Source organism: Carcharhinus amblyrhynchos, chromosome 23, assembly GCF_965287045.1.
Source record: "Carcharhinus amblyrhynchos chromosome 23, sCarAmb.v2.hapA, whole genome shotgun sequence".
In the NCBI taxonomy this organism is placed as follows: Eukaryota; Metazoa; Chordata; class Chondrichthyes; order Carcharhiniformes; family Carcharhinidae; genus Carcharhinus; species Carcharhinus amblyrhynchos.
In genome coordinates this window covers 12,733,521-12,755,438 of record NC_137346.1, presented here as the reverse complement: position 1 = coordinate 12,755,438, position 21,918 = coordinate 12,733,521, and the positions used below count along the sequence as shown (strand labels likewise).

General features: G+C 46.2%; 1 protein-coding gene across 4 annotated transcripts in view; it reads left to right on the top strand.

Annotated features, from left to right (window-relative positions):
• Nucleotides 1–20,453, top strand: part of cluha (CLUH binding protein of NUMT mRNA a) — a 97,129-nt gene extending 76,676 nt beyond the window's left edge. For all 4 annotated transcript variants that reach the window (XM_080210368.1, XM_080210367.1, XM_080210369.1 and 1 more), the window contains exons 21-26: nt 417–542; nt 1,940–2,061; nt 2,217–2,310; nt 11,013–11,147; nt 15,015–15,088; nt 18,357–20,453. In XM_080210368.1, the coding sequence (XP_080066494.1) occupies nt 417–542; nt 1,940–2,061; nt 2,217–2,310; nt 11,013–11,147; nt 15,015–15,088; nt 18,357–18,531 (726 nt within the window). In that variant the 3' untranslated portion in view covers nt 18,532–20,453. The remainder of the gene's footprint in view (nt 1–416; nt 543–1,939; nt 2,062–2,216; nt 2,311–11,012; nt 11,148–15,014; nt 15,089–18,356) is intronic.
• Nucleotides 20,454–21,918: the final 1,465 nt, after the last annotated feature.

The window sequence follows — 21,918 nt, the reverse complement described above, 5'->3', positions numbered from 1 at the left end:
TTCCTGTTGTGGGAGAATTTAGAACTAAGACAACTGCTCAAAATAAGGATCTGCCCATTGAAGACTGAGATGAGAAGAATGTTTTTCTCTGAAGGTTGCGAGTTTTTGGAAATCTCTTCCTCAAAAGGCAACGGAAGCAGAGCTTTTGGATCTTTCTAAGGCAGAGGTAGTTAGGTTCTTGATAATCAAGGGGCTTAGGGTGATGAAAGGTTACGGGGGAGGCAGGCTTGTAGGGTTGAAGTTACAATTGGATCAGCCAATGATCTTATTGGATGACAGAGCAGGCTCGAGGGACAGAGTGGCCTGCGCCTAATTTATATATTCATTCGCATGTTCAAAAATTTGGCCAGACAATTGCTGATTATTGTTAAGTGTTGCAAATTATAAAGTGCCGTTTCTTCTCTTCTCCTTTCCAGATGCACCTTGCACTCTACTGCTTTGCAAATGGCCAACTATCAACAGCCTTAAAATTACTATATCGTTCTCGCTACCTCTTGCTCTTGGTATATGGTGAGGATCATCCAGAAATGGCACTGTTGGATGTGAGTATCTCTGTAAGACTGGGAATACCACAGAGTCAGAGTTTTATAAGAAGAGGCCCTTCGGCCCATCATGTCTGTGCCGGCCATCAAGCCCCTATCTATCCTAATCCCATTTTCCAGCACTTAGTCCATAGTTTTGTATGCTTTGGCATTTCAAGTGCTCATCTAAATGCTTCTTAAATGTTGTCAGGATCAAAAAAAAGTTTATTTATTAGTCACAAGTGAGGCTTACATTAACACTGCAATGAAGTTACTGTGAAATTGGGTTCCGGCCTCTGTCACTCTTTCATGCAGTGAGTTCCAGATTCCCACCACCCTTTGGGTGAAAAGGGTTTTCCTGAAATCCCCTCCAAATCTCCTGTCACTTAACTTAAATCTGTGGCCCCTGGTTATTGACCCCTCTTCTAAGGAGAGAAGTTTCTGTCTACCCTGTCTATGTCCCTCATAGTTCTGTACATTCACAAGTCAGCAAGTTTATTGTGTCACATCGTAACATTTTGGGATTTAATTTCTAGGTTACTAATCCACTAAAGTAAACATTACTGCATCAAATCCCTTTATCATATGAATATTAGTAACTCCCTGAGGCAAACAGTTTAGCTCTCCTGCTCAGAAATAAAGCACATCATCTTTCAATGATAATTGAGCCATGCAAAGGATACTTTAGTTTTCTCTCCAGCATCCAACCCTGACAATTTTCTCTGCATGTGATGTGGGCTACGCTGGCTGCGCCAGCACTTATTGCCCAAGCCTAGTTGCCCTTTAACTGAGTGGCCATTTCAGAGGACTAACTTAGTGGTTTTTAAAAAGGGGTGGCACGGACAAGTTGGGCTGAATGGCCTGTTTCCGTACTGTAAACCTCTATGACTCTAGAGCAGTTGAGAGTCAACCACATTGCTGGATCCACATGTAGGCCAGACCAGCTAAGGACAGCAAATTTCCTTCCCTAAAGGACATTAGTGAACCAGGTGGATTTTTCCGACAATCGACAATGGTTGCCTGGTCATCAGTAGATTCTTAATTCAAGATATTTTTATTGAATTCAAATTCCACCATCTGCCGCGGTGGGATTCGAACCCGGGTTGCCAAAACATGACCTGAGTTTCTGGGTTAATGGTTTGGCGATGATGCCACTCGGCCATCGCCTTCCCCGTTTGTTGCCCAATCCCTAATTGCGCTGGGAAGGTGGTGACGAGCCATCTTCCTGAACGATTGCAGTCCAAGTGGTGTAGGCACACCCACAGCGCTGTTAGGAAAGGGAACTCCAGGATTTTTGACCCACCAACATCATTTGAGACACCCTTGGAATAAATTAATCCATTTCCTTTTGCAACTTATTCTAACCTACCGCCGTGCAAGTGAGGTAGTCCAATGGTGCTCTACACTTACTGTTACAGAGTAATATCGGCCTTGTGTTGCACGGTGTGATGGAGTACGATCTCGCGCTGAGATTCCTGGAGAACGCTCTGGCAATCAATGGAAAATATCACGGAGCAAAATCTCTCAAAGTTGCCCTGAGGTAATTAATTGCTGCATCACGTGGGTGTACGTTTTTGTTTGTTAGTTGATTTTTTTGTTTTTAAATATCGCTCTGGGATTTTAAAAGAAGTAAAAGAATGACAATCTGTATTTTTCCTCCCCCCCCCCCCCCCCCCCCCCTCACTCTCTCACCAGCCACCATCTGGTTGCACGTGTCTACGAGAGCAAAGCAGAGTTTCGATCAGCCCTGCAGCACGAGAAAGACGGTTACACCATCTACAAGAACCAGGTCAGTCTCGCACGTTCAGCGGGAGCTGCACATCTCATTTGCACCTTGTCACCGTCTGCCTCGGTGTTAATGATGCCATCTGCAGTCTCGGTTCAGCGTGTTTCAAACTGTTGGGGTATTCCAGGGCCTTGCTTTTATTTTAAATTGTGTCAGATTTATGTCTCGAGTTAGCGAATTAATTTCTCCCAGCTATTTGGGATTCCCTTTTGACGTGTGCGGCTCACTTCCAGGTTCCCTCTGCTCTCCCCCCACCTCTGCTGTTGCTTACCAACTCCACCCCCCCCACCTTCCCCAACCTCTTCGCCCTCCCTGGAAGCTGGCTGACTGTGGTTCAATGTAACCAGCTGTGTCTCGCCCGGTTTTTGTACCATTACATAATCGATTCTGTGCCTTTGGCCTGCGTGGTGCTGTCTGTAATTGCACATTGTCACCCAACTCCTGTAGGTTTTTGTTGGTGGTTGCTCTTTAGATAACGAGAGGATGTGGAGCTAGCCCAGAGGGCATCGGACTGGCGTATCCGCGTGTTTGTTTCACAATGCACTCAACCTGTTTGGTGTGGTTAACAGGCCAGAGGGAGCAGCTAATCCAATTGTAAAACAACAAGCTCATTCAACTCGTGCCTGCTGCCGTCTGTTTCTGATTGGGTTGATTTTATCAGTGAAATGCACACCCACTCCAGGATCGGAAGCGTTTTTGGTTTAGATTCTGCCCGAGAGCAGCCAGAACGCAGGATGTTGCTTCTCGATTTGCCAAAGCCATTTCGAGTACAGTTGTATTGTTGAGTCACTGTGTCAGCATTCTTTAGTGCAGAAAGAACAACCACTGATTTGATCTGATTTGATTTGGTTTATTATTGTCACATGTATTGGGATACAGTATTATTTCTTGTGCTATACAGACAAAGCATACTGTTCATAGAGTACATAGGGGAGAAGGAAAGGAAAGAGTGCAGAATGTAGTGTTACAGTCGTAGCTGGGGTGTAGAGACAGGTCGGCTTAATGCGAGGTAGGTCCATTCAAAAGTGTGAGGGCAGCAGGGAAGAAGCTGTTTTTGAGTCGGTTGGTATGTGTTCCCAGACTTTTGATTTGTTATTGTCACATGTATTAACATATAGTGAAAAGTATTGTTTCTTGCGCAGTATACAAAGCATACTATTCAGAGAGAAGGAAACAAAAGAGTGCAGAATGTAGTTCTACAGTCATAGCTAGAGTGTAGAGAAAGATCAACTTAATGCGAGGTAGGTCCATTCATGGCAGCAGGGAAGAAGTTGTTGTTGAGGCAGTTGGTGCGTGACCTCAGACTTTTGTGTTTTTTTCCCCGATGGAAGAAGGTGGGTGAGGGAATGTCCGGGGTGCATGGGATCCTTGATTCTGCTGGCTGTTTTGCCGAGGCAGCGGGAAGCGTAGACAGAGTCACTGGATGGGAGGTTAGTTTGCGTGATGGACTGGGCTACCTTCACGGCCCAGATTTAGTTTCTTGCGGTGTAAACTGCAGCAGGCGACAGTGCAGAGGGACCTCGGGGTCCTTGTGCATGAGTCGCAAAAACCCAGCCTGCAGGTGCAGCAGGTGGTCAGGAAGGCGAATGGGATGCTGGCCTTCATAGCGAGCGGGGATTGAATATAAAAGTAGGGAAGTCTTGCTGCAGCTAAATAGGGCACTGGTGAGGCCGCAGCTGGAGTACTGTGTGCAGTTTTGGTCGCCGCACTTACGCAAGGATATTTTGGCCTTGGAGGGAGTGCAGAGGAGGTTTACTAGGCTGATACCGGAGTTGAGGGGGTTGAGCTATGAGGAAAGGCTGAATAAACTAGGCTTGTACTCGTTAGAGTTTAGAAGAATGAGGGGAGATCTCATTGAGACATATAAGATGATGAATGGGATGGATAGGATAGAGGTGGAGAGACTCTTCCCGCTCAGAAAGGACAGTAGGACTAGGGGGCACAGCCTCAAGATAAAGGGGGGGCGGTTTAGAACGGAGTTGAGGAGGAACTTCTTCACTCAAAGGGTGGTGAATCTCTGGAATTCTCTGCCCGTTGAAGTGGTGGAGGCTGCCTCGCTAAATATTTTTAAGACGCGGGTTGATGGGTTTCTGATAAGCGAGGGGATTAAGGGTTATGGGGAGAGGGCGGGAAAGTGGAACTGAGCCACGACAGATCAGCCATGATCTTATTGAATGGCGGGGCAGGCTCGAAGGGCTAGGTGGCCTACTCCTGCTCCTATTTCTTATGTTGGGCATACCAAGCTCTGATACAACCAGAAATAATGCTTTCTATGGTTATTGTGAAAATTCCCCTAGTTGCCAAACTCCAGCACCTGTTTGGGTACACTGAGGGAGAATTTAGCATGGCCAATGCACCTAACCAGCACATCTTTCGATCTGTAGGGGGAAACCGGAGCACCCGGAAGAAACCCACACAGACACGGGGAAAGCGTGCAAACTCAGCACAGATAGTGACCCAAACTGGGAATAGTGAAGTAAAATGAAATTAGAGTTTATTTATTAGTCTCAAGTAGGGCTTAATGTGAAATTCCCCTAGTTGCCACAGCCTGTTCAGATCAATGCACCTTACCAGCATATCTTTCCAACTGTGGGAGGAAACGAGAGCACCCAGAGGAAACTCACACAGACAAGGGGAGAATGTGCAGGCTCCGAACAGACAGTGACCCAAGCCGGGAATTGAGCCTGAGTCCCTAGCGTACTGAGGCAGCAGTGCCACCATGTCGCCCCAGCAGGCCCCATGTCACCTCAGTTTTCGTTAGAGAGAAGAAGGTTAAGAGGTGACCTAATTGAGGCATACAAGACGATCAGAGGATTAGATAGGGTGGACAGTGAGAGCCTTTTTCCTCGGATGGTGATGGCTAACACGAGGGGACATAGCTTTAAATTGAGGGGTGATAATTATAGGACGGATGTCAGAGGTAGGTTCTTTACTCAGAGGGTGGTAAGGGCGTGGAATGCCCTGCCTGCAGCAGTTGTGGACTCGCCAACTTTAAGGGCGTTCAAATGGTCAGTGGATAGGCATATGGATAACATTGGAATGGTTTAGGTTAGAGGGTCATTGGATTCGTTCCACTGGTCGGCACAACATCGAGGGCCGAAGGGCTTGTACTGCGCTGTAATGTTCTATGTTAAGTTGGTTGTGGGGATAGATCCTGGGTAAGATGTTTAATTGGAGGGGAAGGGGATGCAGACTTGATGGGCTGAACGGCCACTTCCTGCATTGGAGGGATTCCATGGATATTTTCCTCTTTGGATTTCCGGCCCACCCCCCACCCTCCCCATTTTGAGACCAGGCTTTGCCTTGGAGCAAGCGGAGCCCGAGATGATTTCCTGAATTTTGATCCTGTTCTAACGCACACTGGCAGCCCACCTGTCCCGTCACCATTCATTTCATCAGTGTCGAGTGTCTAATCATTTCACTAATGTCCTGGGTGTTGGCACTTTCCGCATCATTTCATACCCCAAGCTACACTCCTGTCAATTAAACGCCCCATATTAAGTGGACGTGTCGAAAAAATTGACACGGTTATAAATGGAATAAAATTGGATACAAACAGTAGAGCAAGCAAGTGAGGAAGTGGTTAATAGAAATGTTTCAAAATCAGTGTGCAGGGAATAAAAAGGATTAACTCACTGTCTGTTCACATTTAATGTATTCAGGGGACTAATTGGATGTGAAAAGGTTTGGTTGTATTTGCATATGTAATGCAGGTTAGTTGAGGTGCAGTAATTGGACCAGCAATGGGATGCAATACTATGAAATGTTCACAAAGGTGTGGAATTGTGCAGAAGCTGCTTAAAGTACAAAGGTGATAAACAGGTCAAATCTAACCTGATTTTAACCGACCCTACCTTCACGGGTTTTGGAAAAACCAGTCTGGAAAATGTGGTAACAGAGCATTCCTCACCCGCTCCGAGAAAGAAAGGCCGAGGATGTGGAAAAAGGTGAAAAAACCCTCGCAAAAAGATTAATTGTTCCTAATGACTCCATCCGCTGCTCTGCACGTGGCTTTTTATTTCTGCTGCTAAATACAAAGGTGCCTAATCTGCAGTCGAAGTGGTGGGGGTGGGATGGCAGCACTCGCGTGTCAGGAATGGTGTGAAGAAAGCTGCCAATCCTCCCACACACTTCCCCCTGCCCTCCCCATCAACCCACCACTGCAAGCGTAAACCTTTTACTCCAGACTCTGCAGAATGAGCTGTAATTGTAATTTCAGCAGCCTTTATAGCAGAGTGTTCCCTTTGTAACGGTGAGTTTGTGAATGCAGGCTTGATTTATTTTTTAAAGATGCATCGACTCGAGCCAGTCACAATAAGTACTGTCACCTCCTGCTTAGTTACTTGCGGCGGGGGTTGGGGGGTGACTCCGACTTGAGGAGGAATGAACTCTCCTGGCTTTCCCCTGCCCTCTCAACTGGAGAGCCGGTCAGAGACTGAAATCGATGGGAATGGCTGAGGGGGAGGAATAAAGAGGGTGAATGATGCTGGGACTCGCATGTGAGCCTTCTGTCTGTGCAGCGCTGGACAATGAGGGGGCATTGATAATGCCCATCTCCAGCAGAAAGTCATGCAAAATCCTCAATGCCAGCTTTAAGCTACCAAGCTGCATCCACCTCCATACCAGCTGGTGGATGCCCCGCAATGACAGGATAATTACCATGCCTTGGTGTGAGCAAGGTGACAAAAGAAAGAATGACTTGCATTTATATAGCACCGTTCATGGCCACCCAACGTCCCAAAGCCCTTTACAGACAATACAATACTTTATTTGAAGATCAGGCGCTGTTGTGATGTAGGAAACGCAGCAACCAATTCACACACAGCAAAATCTTTCAAACAGCAATGTGATGATTAACAGATAATCCTTACCCTCTGACAGTGCAGCGCTCCCTCGGTGCTGACCCTCCCGACTGGCGCGGCACTCCCTCAGCACTGACCCTCCCGACTGGCGCGGCACTCCCTCGGCGCTGACCCTCCCGACCAGCGCGACGCTCCCTCAGCGCCGATCCTCTGAAACAGGCGTGACAGCCATTTAAAAGCATCTGCATGCGTTTAAATTGACTTAATGGGCTGCCTGCCAAACCTTACCCACATTTCCCCCTTTACCACCGTGTTCGCCCATCCAGAATCGGCATGAAACAGACATGCTCCATAAAAGGTCTGAATCGGGTGCTCCATCAGTGAGGGTTAGTGAGGAGGTAAGTGCCGAGAATCCGAATGCTCTCTGCCTGAGATCCTTGGGGAGGGGGAGAGCGTCAGCTGTCACTCTGCTTGAGATCAGTGGGGGGAAAGGGGGATCGGTCTGGGTGGCGGGGTGGGGTGATAAGGGGGTCAGTAATGTTGTGGGGGGTGAGGCAGTGTCTGTGGGGGCCAGGAGGAGGCATTAAACGACCCAGAAGGAATGTGACAGGGAGCCGCACTCTATCATTCTTATCTTCTGCGCGTGCGCAGTTGGAGGCACCGATCAGAGCTGCAGTGTTTCGGCTGCATTAAGCCCCATCCACAGGCTTGTGCAGCACGATTTAGAATTGCTGATACTTTTTCAGGCAGTGTGTGTATGGGGAGGCCTCAGAATGAGTCTAAAAGTTGGATCTGAAACACTCCTAGTTTCAGGTCAAAAGCAAAATGGTAAAATAGGGCCCTTAGTGTCGGGGTAAATAGGATAAATACACGGGGTTATGGGGATAGGGTCTGGATGGGATTGTGGTTGGTGCAGACTCAATGGGCTGAATGGCCTTCTTCTGCACTGTAAGATTCTATTAATCTATGAGTACTGAGCCCCCCGGGACAGTGTGGCACTCCCTCGGTACTACGTTGGAATGTCAGCATGGCGAATATTTGAGGCCAAGTGATCAATAATGTGTTTTGATCATGTTTTCAACACTAAAGGTTGCTGTCACTATCGGGCTAATCAATTTTATTGCTGATTGGCTATTTATATACTTTAACAGAACAGCACCGTATGTAGGAACTGTTGGAAAATACTCTCTCCTGTACACACCCTTGGCTGAAGAAGGGCGGTTTGGTAAAAATAGCCAGGTTTCTTCTGGGAGAAATATTGGGTTTCCCCTAATGGCTCCTCGTGAGTTAATGTTAGTGTGATATTGAAATGTTTAGACTTTCAATCAGGTTGTGCATCTTGATATCAACAACCAGATCCATTTTTATTAAGTGTTTTTAACATTAAAATGTCCCAAGGTGCTTTCCAGCAAGATCACTAAAAGATGTGGGTTTTACGGAGGAGAGGGCACTATGCAGGGATGTATTGTTGGTGAGGCCACGTCTAGAGTATTGTGTGCAGTTTTGGTCTCCTTTTCTGAGGAAGGACGTTCTTGCTCTCGAGGGAGTGCAGCGAAGGTTTACCAGGCTGATTCCGGGGATGGTGGGACTGATGTTTGAGGAGAGATCGACTAGGTTAGGATTGTTTTCACTGGAGTTCAGATGAATGGGGGGGATCTCATGGAGATTTAAATTCTAACAGGACTAGACAGAGTGGATGCAGGGAGGATATTCCCAATGGTGGGGGGAGTCCAGAACCAGGGGTCACAGTCTAAGGATTTGGGGTAAACCGTTTAGGACGGAGGTGAGGAGACATTTCTTCACCCAAAGAGTGGTGAGCCTGTGGAATTCATTACTACAGGAAGTAGTTGATTCCAAAACATTGAATGTATTCAAGAGGTGACTGGATTTAGCATTTGGGGTGAATGGGATCAAAGGTTATGGGGAAAAAGCAGGATTAAGCTATTGAGTTGGACAGTCAGCCATGAATGGCGGAGCAGGCTCGAAGGGCCAAATGGCCTCCTCTCCTATCTTCTATGTTTCTAATTCTGTGGAGTGGTGAGGTGATTGCTGCCTGCGTGGATCTACAATCAGTTTGAATAGGTCTGAGCTTGGAAGTTGAGAAATTGGACAGGTTCCCTATATCTGTCTGCAGGTTGTGCATGGATGGGCAGTTAGAAATTATATAGGGACAGTCCGATAAAGAGCTTGAGTGTCAGTACTTAGTGTTAATCCCAGTCTTGTGGATCTCTACAGTTAGTGTGAGTGGGTGGAGCAGAACTAGCTGAGGTGTTCATTATGTAATTTTTATTTTATTTATTGTCCGTCCCTAACTGTCCTCCATTTCAGAGGGCATTTGAGAGTTAACCACATTGCTGTGGCTCTGGAGTCACATGTGGCCAGACCAGGTAAGGATGGCAGATTTCCTTCCCTAAAAGATATTAATGAACCAGATAGGTTTTTACGACAATCGACAATGCTTTCATGGTCATCAGTAGACTTTTAATTCCAGGTTTTAATTGAATTCCTGTCCCACCATCTGCCCTGTGGGAGTTGAACAACAATCTTGCTCATGGTCTCTGGATTACTAGTCCAGTGACAATACTGCTGCACCACTGCCTCCCCTGTCTGCACCACATGGGCTCAAATCAGCATCTTAGGGCTAAAAAAAAATAGGGGCGGCACAGTGGTTAGCACAGCTGCCTCACAGCGTCAGGGACACAGATACGATTCCAGCCTCGGGTGACTGTGTGGTGTTTTCACGTTCTCCCCATGTCTGCATGGGTTTCCTCCGGATGCTCCCATTTCCTCCCACAGTCCAAAGATGTGCAGGTTAATAGAAACCCTACAGTGCAGAAGGAGGCCGTGCGGTCATCAAGTCTGCACTGACCACAATCCCATCCAGGCCTTATCCCCATAACCCCATGCATTTATCCTGCTATTCCCCCTGACACTAAGGGGCAATTTAGCATAACCAATCCACCTAACCTGCACATCTTTGGAGTATGGGAGGAAACTGGAGCACCCGGAGGAAACTCACGCAGACACGGGGAGAACGTGCAAACGCCACACAGACAGTGACCCAAGCCGGGAATTGAACCCAGGTCACTGGCACTGTGAGGAGGCAGTGCTAACCACTGTGCTACTGTGCCGCCCGCACCGTGCAAGTTAAGTTGACTGGTCGTGCTAAATTCCCCCCACGTGTCGGGGGGGACTAGCAGGTTAAACATGTGGGGTTACAGGGATAAGGTTTGAGTGGGGTTATTGTTGGTGCAAACTCGATGGGCCAAATGGCCTCCCTGTGCAGTGAAAGGATTCTATAATACTTGTCTATTGTGCTGTTGAGACATTTGCACAAGTCAGTTTGGACAGTTGAAGTGATTTGGTTCAGCTACACGGCACACAGGGAGTCTCGAAACAAATGGTTTTTTTTTCTTTTCTCTTGCCTGACGCTTAAGGGTTCACTGCAATTATCAAATATATGACCAGGGTGACGTGGAAACGGAGAGATGCTATCATTTACATCAGCAATTCATCACCTCGGTTAATTCTTCAATTTAAATTGAGATAATACCTGGGACAATGCTAATTTACTCTGTATCTGTCTCACACGTTGGAAATTTGTGTTGAATTGTATTTCTTTTTTTTTGAAACCGTTGCCGTTCTACAACAGTATTGGGTTTCACTCACAGAGTACCTTGCACCAGTCCCGTGTGAATGTGTGTTGTAAACCTGACGATAAATTGCCTTTATTCCCTATCCTATCAGTCCCCTCAAAGCCAGACACCAGTAGCCAAGCTGACAGGCTGCTGGCTTGGTCCCAGACGGTACGTCTGTCTGCTGTGTGGATTATATTACTGTAATCTAGTCGTTTGTAACCCTGCGAGTTTACTTGCTGATCCCCCTTTCCATCTCCCTGCACAGCTGGGCGATAATCACGAGAAGACCAAAGAAAGCTCCGAGTATTTGAAGTATCTCACACAACAAGCTGTGGCTCTCCAGCGTACTATGAATGAGATCTACAAGAATGGATCCAACGCCAGCATTCTCCCACTCAAGGTAGGTCATAGAGCAATCCAGCATGAAAACAGGCCCTTCAGCCCAGCCGGTCCATGCCAACCACGGTGTCCTCCTAGCTAGTCCCAATTGCCTGCGTTTGGCCCAAATCCCTCTAATCCTTTCCCATCCGTGTACTTGTCCCAAATGCTTTTTAAATGTATCTGCCTCAACCACTGTCTGTAACAGCTCATTCCATATCTGCACCACCCTCTGCGTGAGGAAGTTCCCCTTTTAAGTCTTCCCCCCTCACCTTAAACTACGCACACTTGCCCTCTGTATTCAATTCCCATTTCCTGGGAACAAGGCGATGTACCTTCATCCTATCTAAGCCCCTCGTGATTTTATACACCTCAATAAAGTCACCCCTCGTTCTCCTACATTTCAAGGCCAACCTCTCCTTGTAATTCAGGCTCACTCGTCCTGGCAACATCCTCGTCAATCTTCATTGCATTCTTTCCAGTTTATCCGTGTCTTTCATATAACAAGGTGACCAAAATTGTGGGGGTAAAAGTGGCTTACCAAGGGGATTTGTTGTCACAGTCTGACCTATTTGTGATTCTCTATGCTAAATAAGAAAAGCACCTACTTACCCTCCCCATATGTTTGACATTAATTGGGATTAGTAATGTGTTGTGTTTTCTCTCTGATGTGGGAACTTGTGGCTGTTATTCATTCCATTAAGTACGTTCCTTTTTGGAGCTGCATCAGCAAACTTGGCTTGTTGCAAAGTGGTTGACTCTCAACTGTCCTCGGACAACTAGACCAGCCAGTGAGGCCCATGTCCCGTGAATGAAGTAAAAAAGGATTTGTCCTGACTTGAATTCTACTTCTATCGCCTTGTTGAGGAATTTCCAATCTTCGTTGATGGAGAGGGGGAGAATCATAAAATCCCTACAGTGCAGAAGGGGGCTGTTCGGCCCATCGAGTCTGCACCAACTCTCTGACAGTATCTTACCCAGGTCCTGTCCCCCACCTTATCCCCGGCACTTTACACATTTATCATGGCCAATTCACCTAACCTGCACATCTTTGGTAACAGGAAGCACCTGGAGGAAACCCATGTTGTGTAGACACGGGGAGAACGTGCAAACTCCACACAGGCAATGACCTGAGGCTGGAAGCGATGCCAGGTTCCATGGCCCTGTGAGGCAACAGTGCTAAATACTGTACCACCCTAAGAAAGCTGTGAAAGATGAGTGGCACAAGACACTGACGAGAACCCAGTTTCATTTTCTCAGGATAACTAAGGGCAAAGAGGACAACTTGGTCCATTCAAACTCATCCACCCAGGAAAAGTCTATAACGCATCCTCATCGCAGCATCCAAATAACCTTTAATATTATGGTAGAATTGTCATCTCTACCGATCTTCCCAAAAGTTCACTTTGTTCATTGCGAAAGAAATTCCTGCATCAGTTTTATATTTATCTTCATCCACTTCGAGCTCCCCCTTCCCCTCAACCATCTGCCCAACCTAAAAAGCTCCAGGTGGTTCACTGTTTTAAAATTGTATCTATATATACGCAGCCCTGCTCCTAATTACCTCATTTCCAGACTGAATAACCCATGTTTTTCCAGTTTTCCTCCAAATTCAGTTCCTTGTCTGGTGCTCACCATTAGGTTTACTAGGATGTTGCCTGGTATGGTGGGGAGGTCCTATGAGGAGAGACTGAGGGATTTAGGGTTGTTTTCGTTGGAAAGAAGGCGGCTAAGAGGGGATCTTATTGAAACATATAAGATGATTAGAGGTTTAGATAGGGTGGATAGTGATAGCCTTTTTCCTCGGATGGAGAAAGCTAGCACGAGGGGGCATGGCTTTAAATTAAGGGGGGGTAGCTACAGGACGGATGTCAGGGGTAGGTTCTTTACCCAGCGGGTGGTGAGGGATTGGAATGCCCTGCCTGCTGCAGTTGTAAATGCGTCTAGTTTGGGGGCGTTTAAGAGATCTCTGGATAGGTTTATGGACGAAAAGGGATTGGTATAGGCTAGTGGGTCATTGTTTTTGTAACTGGTCGGCGCAACATCGTGGGCCGAAGGGCCTGTTCTGCGCTGTAATGTTCTATGTTCTGTGTTCTATTGTGGATCCTTCTCTGCAAACTGATATCCTGTGGATTTATTTCCGTTTTGATGAGACCTTAGACAATCGCCAGTCATCTGTGCTCATGTGAAGTGTCAAAATTCCCCCTTTATCTTTGTACAGTCGGTGCAATGAAATCCAATTCTGGGGAATTGTTTGTGTTTAAATCCCTGTTTTAGAATCCCAACAGTGCAGAAGGAGGCCATTTAGCCCATCACATGTGCACCAACAAAGCATCTTACAGGACACTGCGAGGCCTGGATAGAGTGGACGTGGAGATGTTTCCACTAGTAGGAAAAACTAGAACCAGAGGGCATAACCTCAGGTTAAAGGGACGATCCTTAAAAACAGAGACGAGGAGAAATTTCTTCAGCCAGAGAATGGTGAACCTGTGGAACTCATTGCCATGTGGAGGCCAGGTCATTGAGTGTCTTTAAGACAGAGATAGATAGGTTCTTGATTAATAAGGGGATCAGGGGTTATGGGGAAAAGACAGAAGAATGGGGATGAGAAAAATATCAGCCATGATTGAATGGCAGAGCAGATTCAATGGGCCAAGTGGCCTAATTCAACTCCTATGTCTTATCTACATACCTGATTCTCCAACAGAACATCTTATCCAAGCCCAGCCCCTGCCTATCCCTGCAACCCCATGCATTTACCCCACAATCCCATAACCCACATATCTTTGGACACTAAGGGGCAGTCTTTTTTTAACCATGGCCAATCCACCTAACCCACACATCTTTGGACTGTGGGAGCACCTGGAGGAAACCCACGCAGACATTAAGAGAATGTGCAGACTCCTCATAGACAGTGACTCAAACTGGGAATCAAACCCGGGTCCCTGGAATCTGGTGAATGAAAACCTCTGGCTGGGCCTATCCTGAATTTCCCTTGAGAAGGTGGTAGTGAGCTGCCTTCTTGAACTGCTGCAGTCTGTGTGATGTAAGTATACCCACAGCGCTGGTAGGAAGGGTGTTCCAAGATTTTGATCCAGTGACACTGAAGGAACGATGATATATTTCCAAGACAGGATGGTGAGTGACTTGAAGGGGAACTTCCAGGTGGAGGTGTTCCTGTGTATCTGTTCCCCTGGTCCTTCTCGATGGTAACGGGTATAGCTTTGGAAGGTGCCATCCAATGTTTAGTGTCTTTTTATTTTCTGCTTTGTGATTTCATAAACTGAGCCTGTTTCCTGATGCAGATTGAAAGCAGGTCTCTCTCCTGCTGCCCTGAGTAACCTGGCAGGCGAGAGAAACACTGCCAAATGTGCTGCCTCATTTTGAATCTGTATGCGTGTCATTTCAAAGCCTTGAAAGATCACAGACACAATTAACCCAACGTGAAGGTCTGGCACTCGTGGAGGAACAGTTCAAAGGCATACTGAGCAGGATGTGATTTCAGCTTTAACTGGTTAATTTTCCTTGTTTAGATCACACACAGTCACATCTCTCTGACTGTGTGTGGTTTGGCTGCTGTAGGTAACCATGGCAGTGCCAGAGTTTCTTTTTGTTCTCTCTATGGTTACCAGAAGCCAATGATTAACTATTCACACCTGGGAAAACCCAGGTGTGACTGTCAGAACTCTGGCTCCTCGCCACGCTGCCTTGCCATGGCCTGCTGTATCATTGGAAACCTTGTTTGTCAGCGGGGGGGTGGGTACAATGTCTGGAATCGGAATAGATTGTGAATTTGCTCAAACTCTCACGCAGTCTAATTCAATTGACAAAAATTGTACGAGGGGAGATTGAATGTTGTACAGAATCGGTGACCTTGCCATGTTTTTAGTTCACAGCTCCCACCATGGCTAGTGTGTTAGAACAACTCAATGTTATAAATGGAATCCTCTTCATACCCCTCAGGTAAGAAACTAATCTTTGTATTTATCCCTCTGACCACACGTCACACTGAACAAAAAACTGATGTATTTCCTTCCAATATAACGGCGAATTACTGCAGATGCTGGAATCTGAAACAGAAAATGCTGGAAAATCTCCGTAGGTCTGACAGCCTCTGGAGAGAGAATAGAGCCAACATTTCAACTCAAAACATTAGTTCTATTCTCTCTCCACACTCGCTGGCAGACCTGCTGAGATTTTCCAGCATTTTCTGTTTCCTTCACATTTACTTTCAGCCTCATTTTTAAGTTGGTAATAAATGACTGTGCGAATGGGACACAAAACTACACTGGGGTCTTCTTCCTGTCATGCTCAGCATGCACCATCTACTGATGATTTGGCAAGCATTTTGACTGCTAATGATAGATGAGGGTTGTGTTGTGTTGGGACTCACCATTGTAACAAAAGAAAATTACAGCACAGAAACAGGCCCTTTGGCCCTCCAAGTCTGCACTGACCATGCTGCCTGCCTGAATTAAAACCCCCTACCTTTTCGGGGATCGTATCCCTCTATTCCCATCCTATTCATGTATTTGTTAAGATGCTCCTTAGAAGTCACTATTGTATCTGCTTTCACTACCTCCCCCATGGTTATTACAGAAGGTCAGGGGTTATGGAGTTGGGGGTAGAGTGTTAGCGTGGATAGAGGATTGGCTGTCAAATAGGAGGCAGAGAGTGGGGGTCAATGGGTGCTATTCGGATTGGCGGTTGGTGACTAGTGGAGTGCCCCAGGGGTCGGTGCTGGGGCCTCAGCTATTTACCATTTATATAGATGATCTGGGGGAGGGAACCGAGTGTATGGTGTCGAAATTTGCTGATGACACCAAGATTGGTAGAACGGCAAATTGTGCGGAGGGTGTGGAAAGTCTGCAGAAGGATCTAGATAGGCTGGGCGAATGGGCCAGGAACTGGCAAACGGAATTTAATGTTGGCAAGTGTGAAGTTGTCCACTTTGGTAGGAATAATGGTAGGAAGGACTATTACTTACATGGCGAAAAACTGCAGCATGCAACGGTGCAGAGGGGCCTCGGGGTCCTTGTGCATGAGTCGCAAAAACCCAGCCTGCAGGTGCAGCAGGTGGTCAGGAAGGCGAATGGGATGCTGGCCTTCATAGCGAGGGGGATTGAATATAAAAGTAAGGAGGTCTTGCTGCGGCTGTATAGGGCACTGGTGAGGCCGCAGCTGGAGTACTGTGTGCAGTTTTGGGCGCCGTACTTACGCAAGGATATTTTGGCCTTGGAGGGAGTGCAGAGGAGGTTCACTAGGCTGATACCGGAATTGAGGGGGTTGAACTATGAGGAGAGGCTGAATAAACTAGGCTTGTACTCGTTAGAGTTCAGAAGAGTGAAAGGAGAACTCATTGAGACATATAAGATGATGAATGGGATGGATAGGATAGAGGTGGAGAGGCTCTTCCCGCTCAGAAAGGACAGTAGGACTGGAGGGCACAGTCTCAAGATAAAGGGGGGGCGGTTTAGAACGGAGTTGAGGAGGAATTTCTTCACTCAAAGGGTGGTGAATCTCTGGAATTCTCCGCCCGTTGAAGTGGTGGAGGCTGCCTCGCTAAATATTTTTAAGACGCGGGTTGATGGGTTTTTGATAGGCAAGGGGATTAAGGGTTATGGGGAGAGGGCAGGAATGTGGAACTGAGCCACGACAGATCAGCCATGATCTTATTGAATGGCGGGGCAGGCTCGAAGGGCTAGATGGCCGACTCCTGCTCCTATTTCTTATGTTCTTATGTTCAGACGCCGTGCAGGTTCAGTGTTTCATGTCAGCCATTTGTTTAAGCACTGCTGGAATTCTCCGACATTGCCCACGGCTGGGATTCTCTGGCCCCCTGCGGCTGGGGTTCTCCGGCACCAACCCCCTGCGGCTGGGGTTCTCCGGCACCAACCCCCCGCGGCTGGGGTTCTCCGGCACCACCCCCCCCCGCCACCGCGGTTGGGTATCTCCAGTCCCCGCCACTGTGAATGGAGACTTGGCTGAGTGCCGAGTTCTCCGTTCTCGCTGCTGACACCACAGAATTCCAGCCCCTGTTGGAAAATCTCACCATTATTTTACATTTCCTCAGTGGGTCATTTTAGGCCCTTGCTCATGGCCAGTCTGTAACCTGACTACGTAGACTTGCTGTTCCTCAAACAGTATCATCAATCTCCAATTTTAATGATTGATCTTCTATCAGTGGCCACTGGCAGAAGAGAGTTTCAAATTTCAATCACCCTTTGTGTGTAAAGATGTTGCCTAATTTTACTCCTGAAAGGTCCGGCTCAAATGTTTAAAGAGAGAAACTATCTGCTCCCCTTAATATCTTGAAATTTTTGATCAGGTTACTCCTTCTGGGCAATCCAGGACCAAACAGCATCTCAGGAGATACCAGAGAGAAGGCTGAGGACTTTCTGTTTTCCTTTTCAGACCAACTTTCTTGTCACCACCTGACCTCTTGCTGGTGTACCATGAGCTATTTAACCAGGCGGGGCGTTACTGCTGTGCTCTGCCCTGCCCCTGCCCCAGTATCACATGTGCTGGCCTCAAATAGCTAACAGCCCAAAGCTACCTGGATGGAAAATTCTGATCATGCTTCCTGCCACTCACATGGATTAAGTTCTGGCAGTTTAACTGCTGGCATCAATTAACATGATCTGGGGTGACTCAAGTATAAAATCATTGAATCCCTACAATGCAGAAGGAGGCCATTTGGCCCATCATGTCTGTATCGGCCCTATCCCCATTAACCCCATGTACTTACTCAGCTAATCCCCCTGATACTAAGGGGCAATTTAGCATGACCAGTCCAACTAACCAGCAGGTCTTTTGGACTGTGGGAAGAAACTAGAGCACCCAGAGGAAACCCTTACAGACACGGGGAGAATATGCAAACTCCACACGGACAGTCACCCAAGGCCAAAATTGAACCCAAGTCCCTGGCGCTGTGAGGCAGCAGTGCTAACCACTGTGTTACCGTGCTATCCCCAAAATGCCAGAGATTGGTATGTATAAATTCTCTTACTCCCCAAAAATTGTATGGCTGATGCTCCTAACTTGAAAGGAACGAGAGCATTACAGCAGTGCAGAAGGAAGCTGGAGATTGGGATGGAACCAAACTGCTCCCAGACATTTTTAGATATTACTGATAAGCCCCCACCCTGCCTTTGCACCCGCCCCTCAGACGATGCTGCTTGCAGATGTTTTATTGCTTTTTATTTTAAAAAGGACAAAAATATTTTAACAGCCAAAAAGATCTGGAAAATTTGAAAGCAGAGGTGGAGCGAAGGCAGCAACTGCAGGGAGCTGTGAGAAGTGCGGAGCGGGAGGAAAGTACAGAGGAAAAGGTGACGGAACCCTGTCACACCAAAGAGAAGAGTCAACCAACTGTCGAACCATCCACGGAACAGGCTTCAGCGTAAAAAAAAAACCTGTTTATTTTTCCGAACCTTCCAGGAACTGACGCCTGCTTAAACTTCGGCACGTTTCACGGGCTGTAGGAGACTTGTTGCAATAAACTTTTATCTCTTGCGCACAGACAAGAAATGCACTGGTACACGCAAATGTGTTGCATTTAACATTTCTTTTTGAAAAAAAAGAAAGAAAATCCTGCCATAGCGGATCTGGATAATATCAAAGCCTTAGCAGTGGCATTGACTGCACAATGTTTTCTTAAAAAAAAACTATTTAAAAAAAAACTAGGTGTTTAAAAGCAGTTACTTGTAAAGTTATACAACTCAACTTGTACAGTCAATGAAAAGAAATCAATCGTTTGTAAAGTACCTGTGTAATAGTCTAAAAGAAACTGTACAGATGACAAATTCCAAAAGAATGAATCTTGAAATACTTAAAATACTCAGGTCATTATATGTTGTGTAAGGGGCACCAACTGGGGGAAAAAAACATTTAAGACTTTCGTATTCCAAGGCAATTTTTTTTCCAATTCTGAAACTAACTCTGATAATTAGCTATGTGCCCTGACAAACGCACTTACAGGTCGGTCACTGTTTGAGTGGTGAAACCTGTACACAAGTCACAAAAAATTACGGCTACCACTCCGGTTTGAGTTGGCGTGTCCATTTTAAAAACTGACGACTTTTAAATTGCGAGGACAGTCAAAATTATTTGGAATTTGTGCACTTGCCATTGGTAACTGGCTCATTTCCTCTCCCCAAAACAAAAAGGGAAATTTTTAAAAGTTGCCCTCTTTTTTTTTTCCCCCCAGCTTTGGGAGTGCGCCCTTCTCAAAAATTTAGAATTGGAAAATGTCTGCAAACTGATGTGGAATAAGTGAAGGAAATGTGTAGTTTGATTTTCTTATTTTTTTCCTCTTTGTATCGTGCTGTGACACGGTTCTGAGCTGTAAGTCTGATGGGCGGTGGGATTTCTATTTAGTGCATTTAAAGTATGTGCGATGAAGCCACGATTCGCAGAGCGCTGGCATTGCACAGTGTGTACTCACGGGGAGACCTTTTATTGTTCCAGTGAATGACTGTGACCAAGAGAGATAATGAAAGCCATTTTTAAAAATGAATAACCCTGTAAGCTGTGTATGTACGTTGTGGTACTGATGAGACAAAAAAAAGATACATTTATGAAAAGTAATGAGTGATATATAGTATATTCTCAAATCCTATAATCGTATTTCATGTGACGTGATAATGAAATCATTACACAGTAAATTCCTCCCATTAAGGATGTGTAATAAATGTTGGAGTAAGTTGATTTTCTTTTTACCTGGGTATTCACGGTGATTGTCCATAAGTTGCTTCCTGAGCTACAGCGTGGGTGTATCTGATTAATGCAAAAATCATCTTAATTGCTGCACTGGCCCTTTTGGATGTTAACATTATGCTAACAGCTTTGAAGTTGTTCTCGCGCAGCCATGTTGCCCAGAGGGTTGAGGTGGTTGTGCGAGTGTGTGTGGCAGCTGTGTCGTAGGGAGGGGGGGAACGGAGCAAGAGAAGGTGAGGGCAGTGTCTTCGTTGCAAAGTGACTTGTTCTTAAATTATTTGAATTTACCACCAAGAGTTCAATAAAAAGATGAACAAGGAACATAACTTGTTTTTGTATCTCCAAGATTTTTTTTGTTCCACATTTACTTTGATTCCAGTGAAGATGGGGGAAGTTCAACAATGTTACTAATGCTGATGGATTTTTAAAGTAATGTTTTTAAAAGACATATTGTGGTATTCATTTTGTTGACAATGACATGGAACCTGGCCTCAATTTAAATGCCTCTTGATTCCTTTATTTTTTAAATTTTGGATTCAATCTGTTTCATAGTAGGAAACCGAATATCTGCTAATATGAATAAATCCGAAACATTGACCTCTTTAACTGATCTTTAAGCTCCTTTCTTTATTTTAGATTAGCACTGAGAGTCACAGAGCAATACAGCACGGGAACAGGCCCTTCGGCCCAATTGGTCCATGTCGACCGTGGTGCCCTCCCCAGCTGGTCCCAATTGCCCACATTGGATCCATATCCCTTTAATCCTTTCCCACCCATGTACTTATCCAAATACTTTTTAAATGTTGCTATTGTACCTGCCTCAACCACTTTCTCTGGCTGCTCATTCCATACATGCAGCACCCTCTGCGTGAAGAAGTTGGCCCCCTCTCAGCTTAAACTGGGAAAAAGACTCTGTGCGTTCATCCTATCTCTAAGTTCTTCATGATTTTGTACACCTCAGTAAGAGCCTCATTCTCCTATGTTCCAAGGATTTTTTAAATTAATTCATGGGATGTGGGTGTCGCTGGCTGGGCCAGCATTTATTGCCCCATCTCTGAGGACATTTAAGAGTCAACCACATTGCTGTGGCTCTGGAGTCACATGCAGGCCTGATCAGGTAAGGACGGCAGATTTCCTTCCCTAAAGGACATTAGTGAATCAGATAGGTTTAATCAACAATATTTCATGGTCATCAGTAGATTCTTAATTCCAAATATCTTCTATTGAACTCAGTTTTCACCATCTGCCATGGTGGGATTTGAACCCAGGTCCCAGAATGTTACACTGGGTCTCTGGATTATTAGTCCAGTGCCAATATCACTAGGCCACTGCCAAATCCAAGGCCAAAGTCCTTGGAATGTATAATGTGTAATATGTTTTGCCTTCTTCACTTCCCACCCCTGCCCTCTTCCGCCGTTTGTCATTGCTGCAGTCATATAGCCTGTTGAGAGACTAGTTCACGATTAATGGTTGCTTAACTGAGGTTTTGGAGCATGATGTGTACTCATGCACAAGTATAACAAGGACCCAGTGTCTTTAAAAGGGACGGAGGGAGGAGGGATCAGCCTAATAAAACCTCTCCGAGGTGGCCTTTTGTGCCACAGACACCGAAGTGGCTAATAGAATCATATAGTGCAGAAGGAGGCCATCCTGCACGTTGAGTTTGCACCGACCACAATCCCACCCGGCTCTATCCCCATAACTCCCATGTATTTACCCTAGCTTGTCCCCCTGACACTAAGGGAAAATTTAGCGTGGCCAATCTACCTAACCCGCACATCTTTGGACTGTGGGAGGAAACCGGAGCACCTGGAGGAAACCTATGCAGGCACAGGGAGAATGTGCAAACTCCACGCAGACAGTGTCCCAAACCAGGAATCGAATCCAGGTCCCTGACGCTATGAGGAAGCAGTGCTAACCACTGTGCTGCCGTGGGTGATATGTGCGGGGTTCTCAGTAAATCACTTCTGCATTTATCTCCCCAACACCCCCACTACTGAACTCCAATCTTTGTCACCAGGAACATGCTTTGCATTTGCCTAACTGGGACTGAAGAATAGCAGGCCCCAATCTGC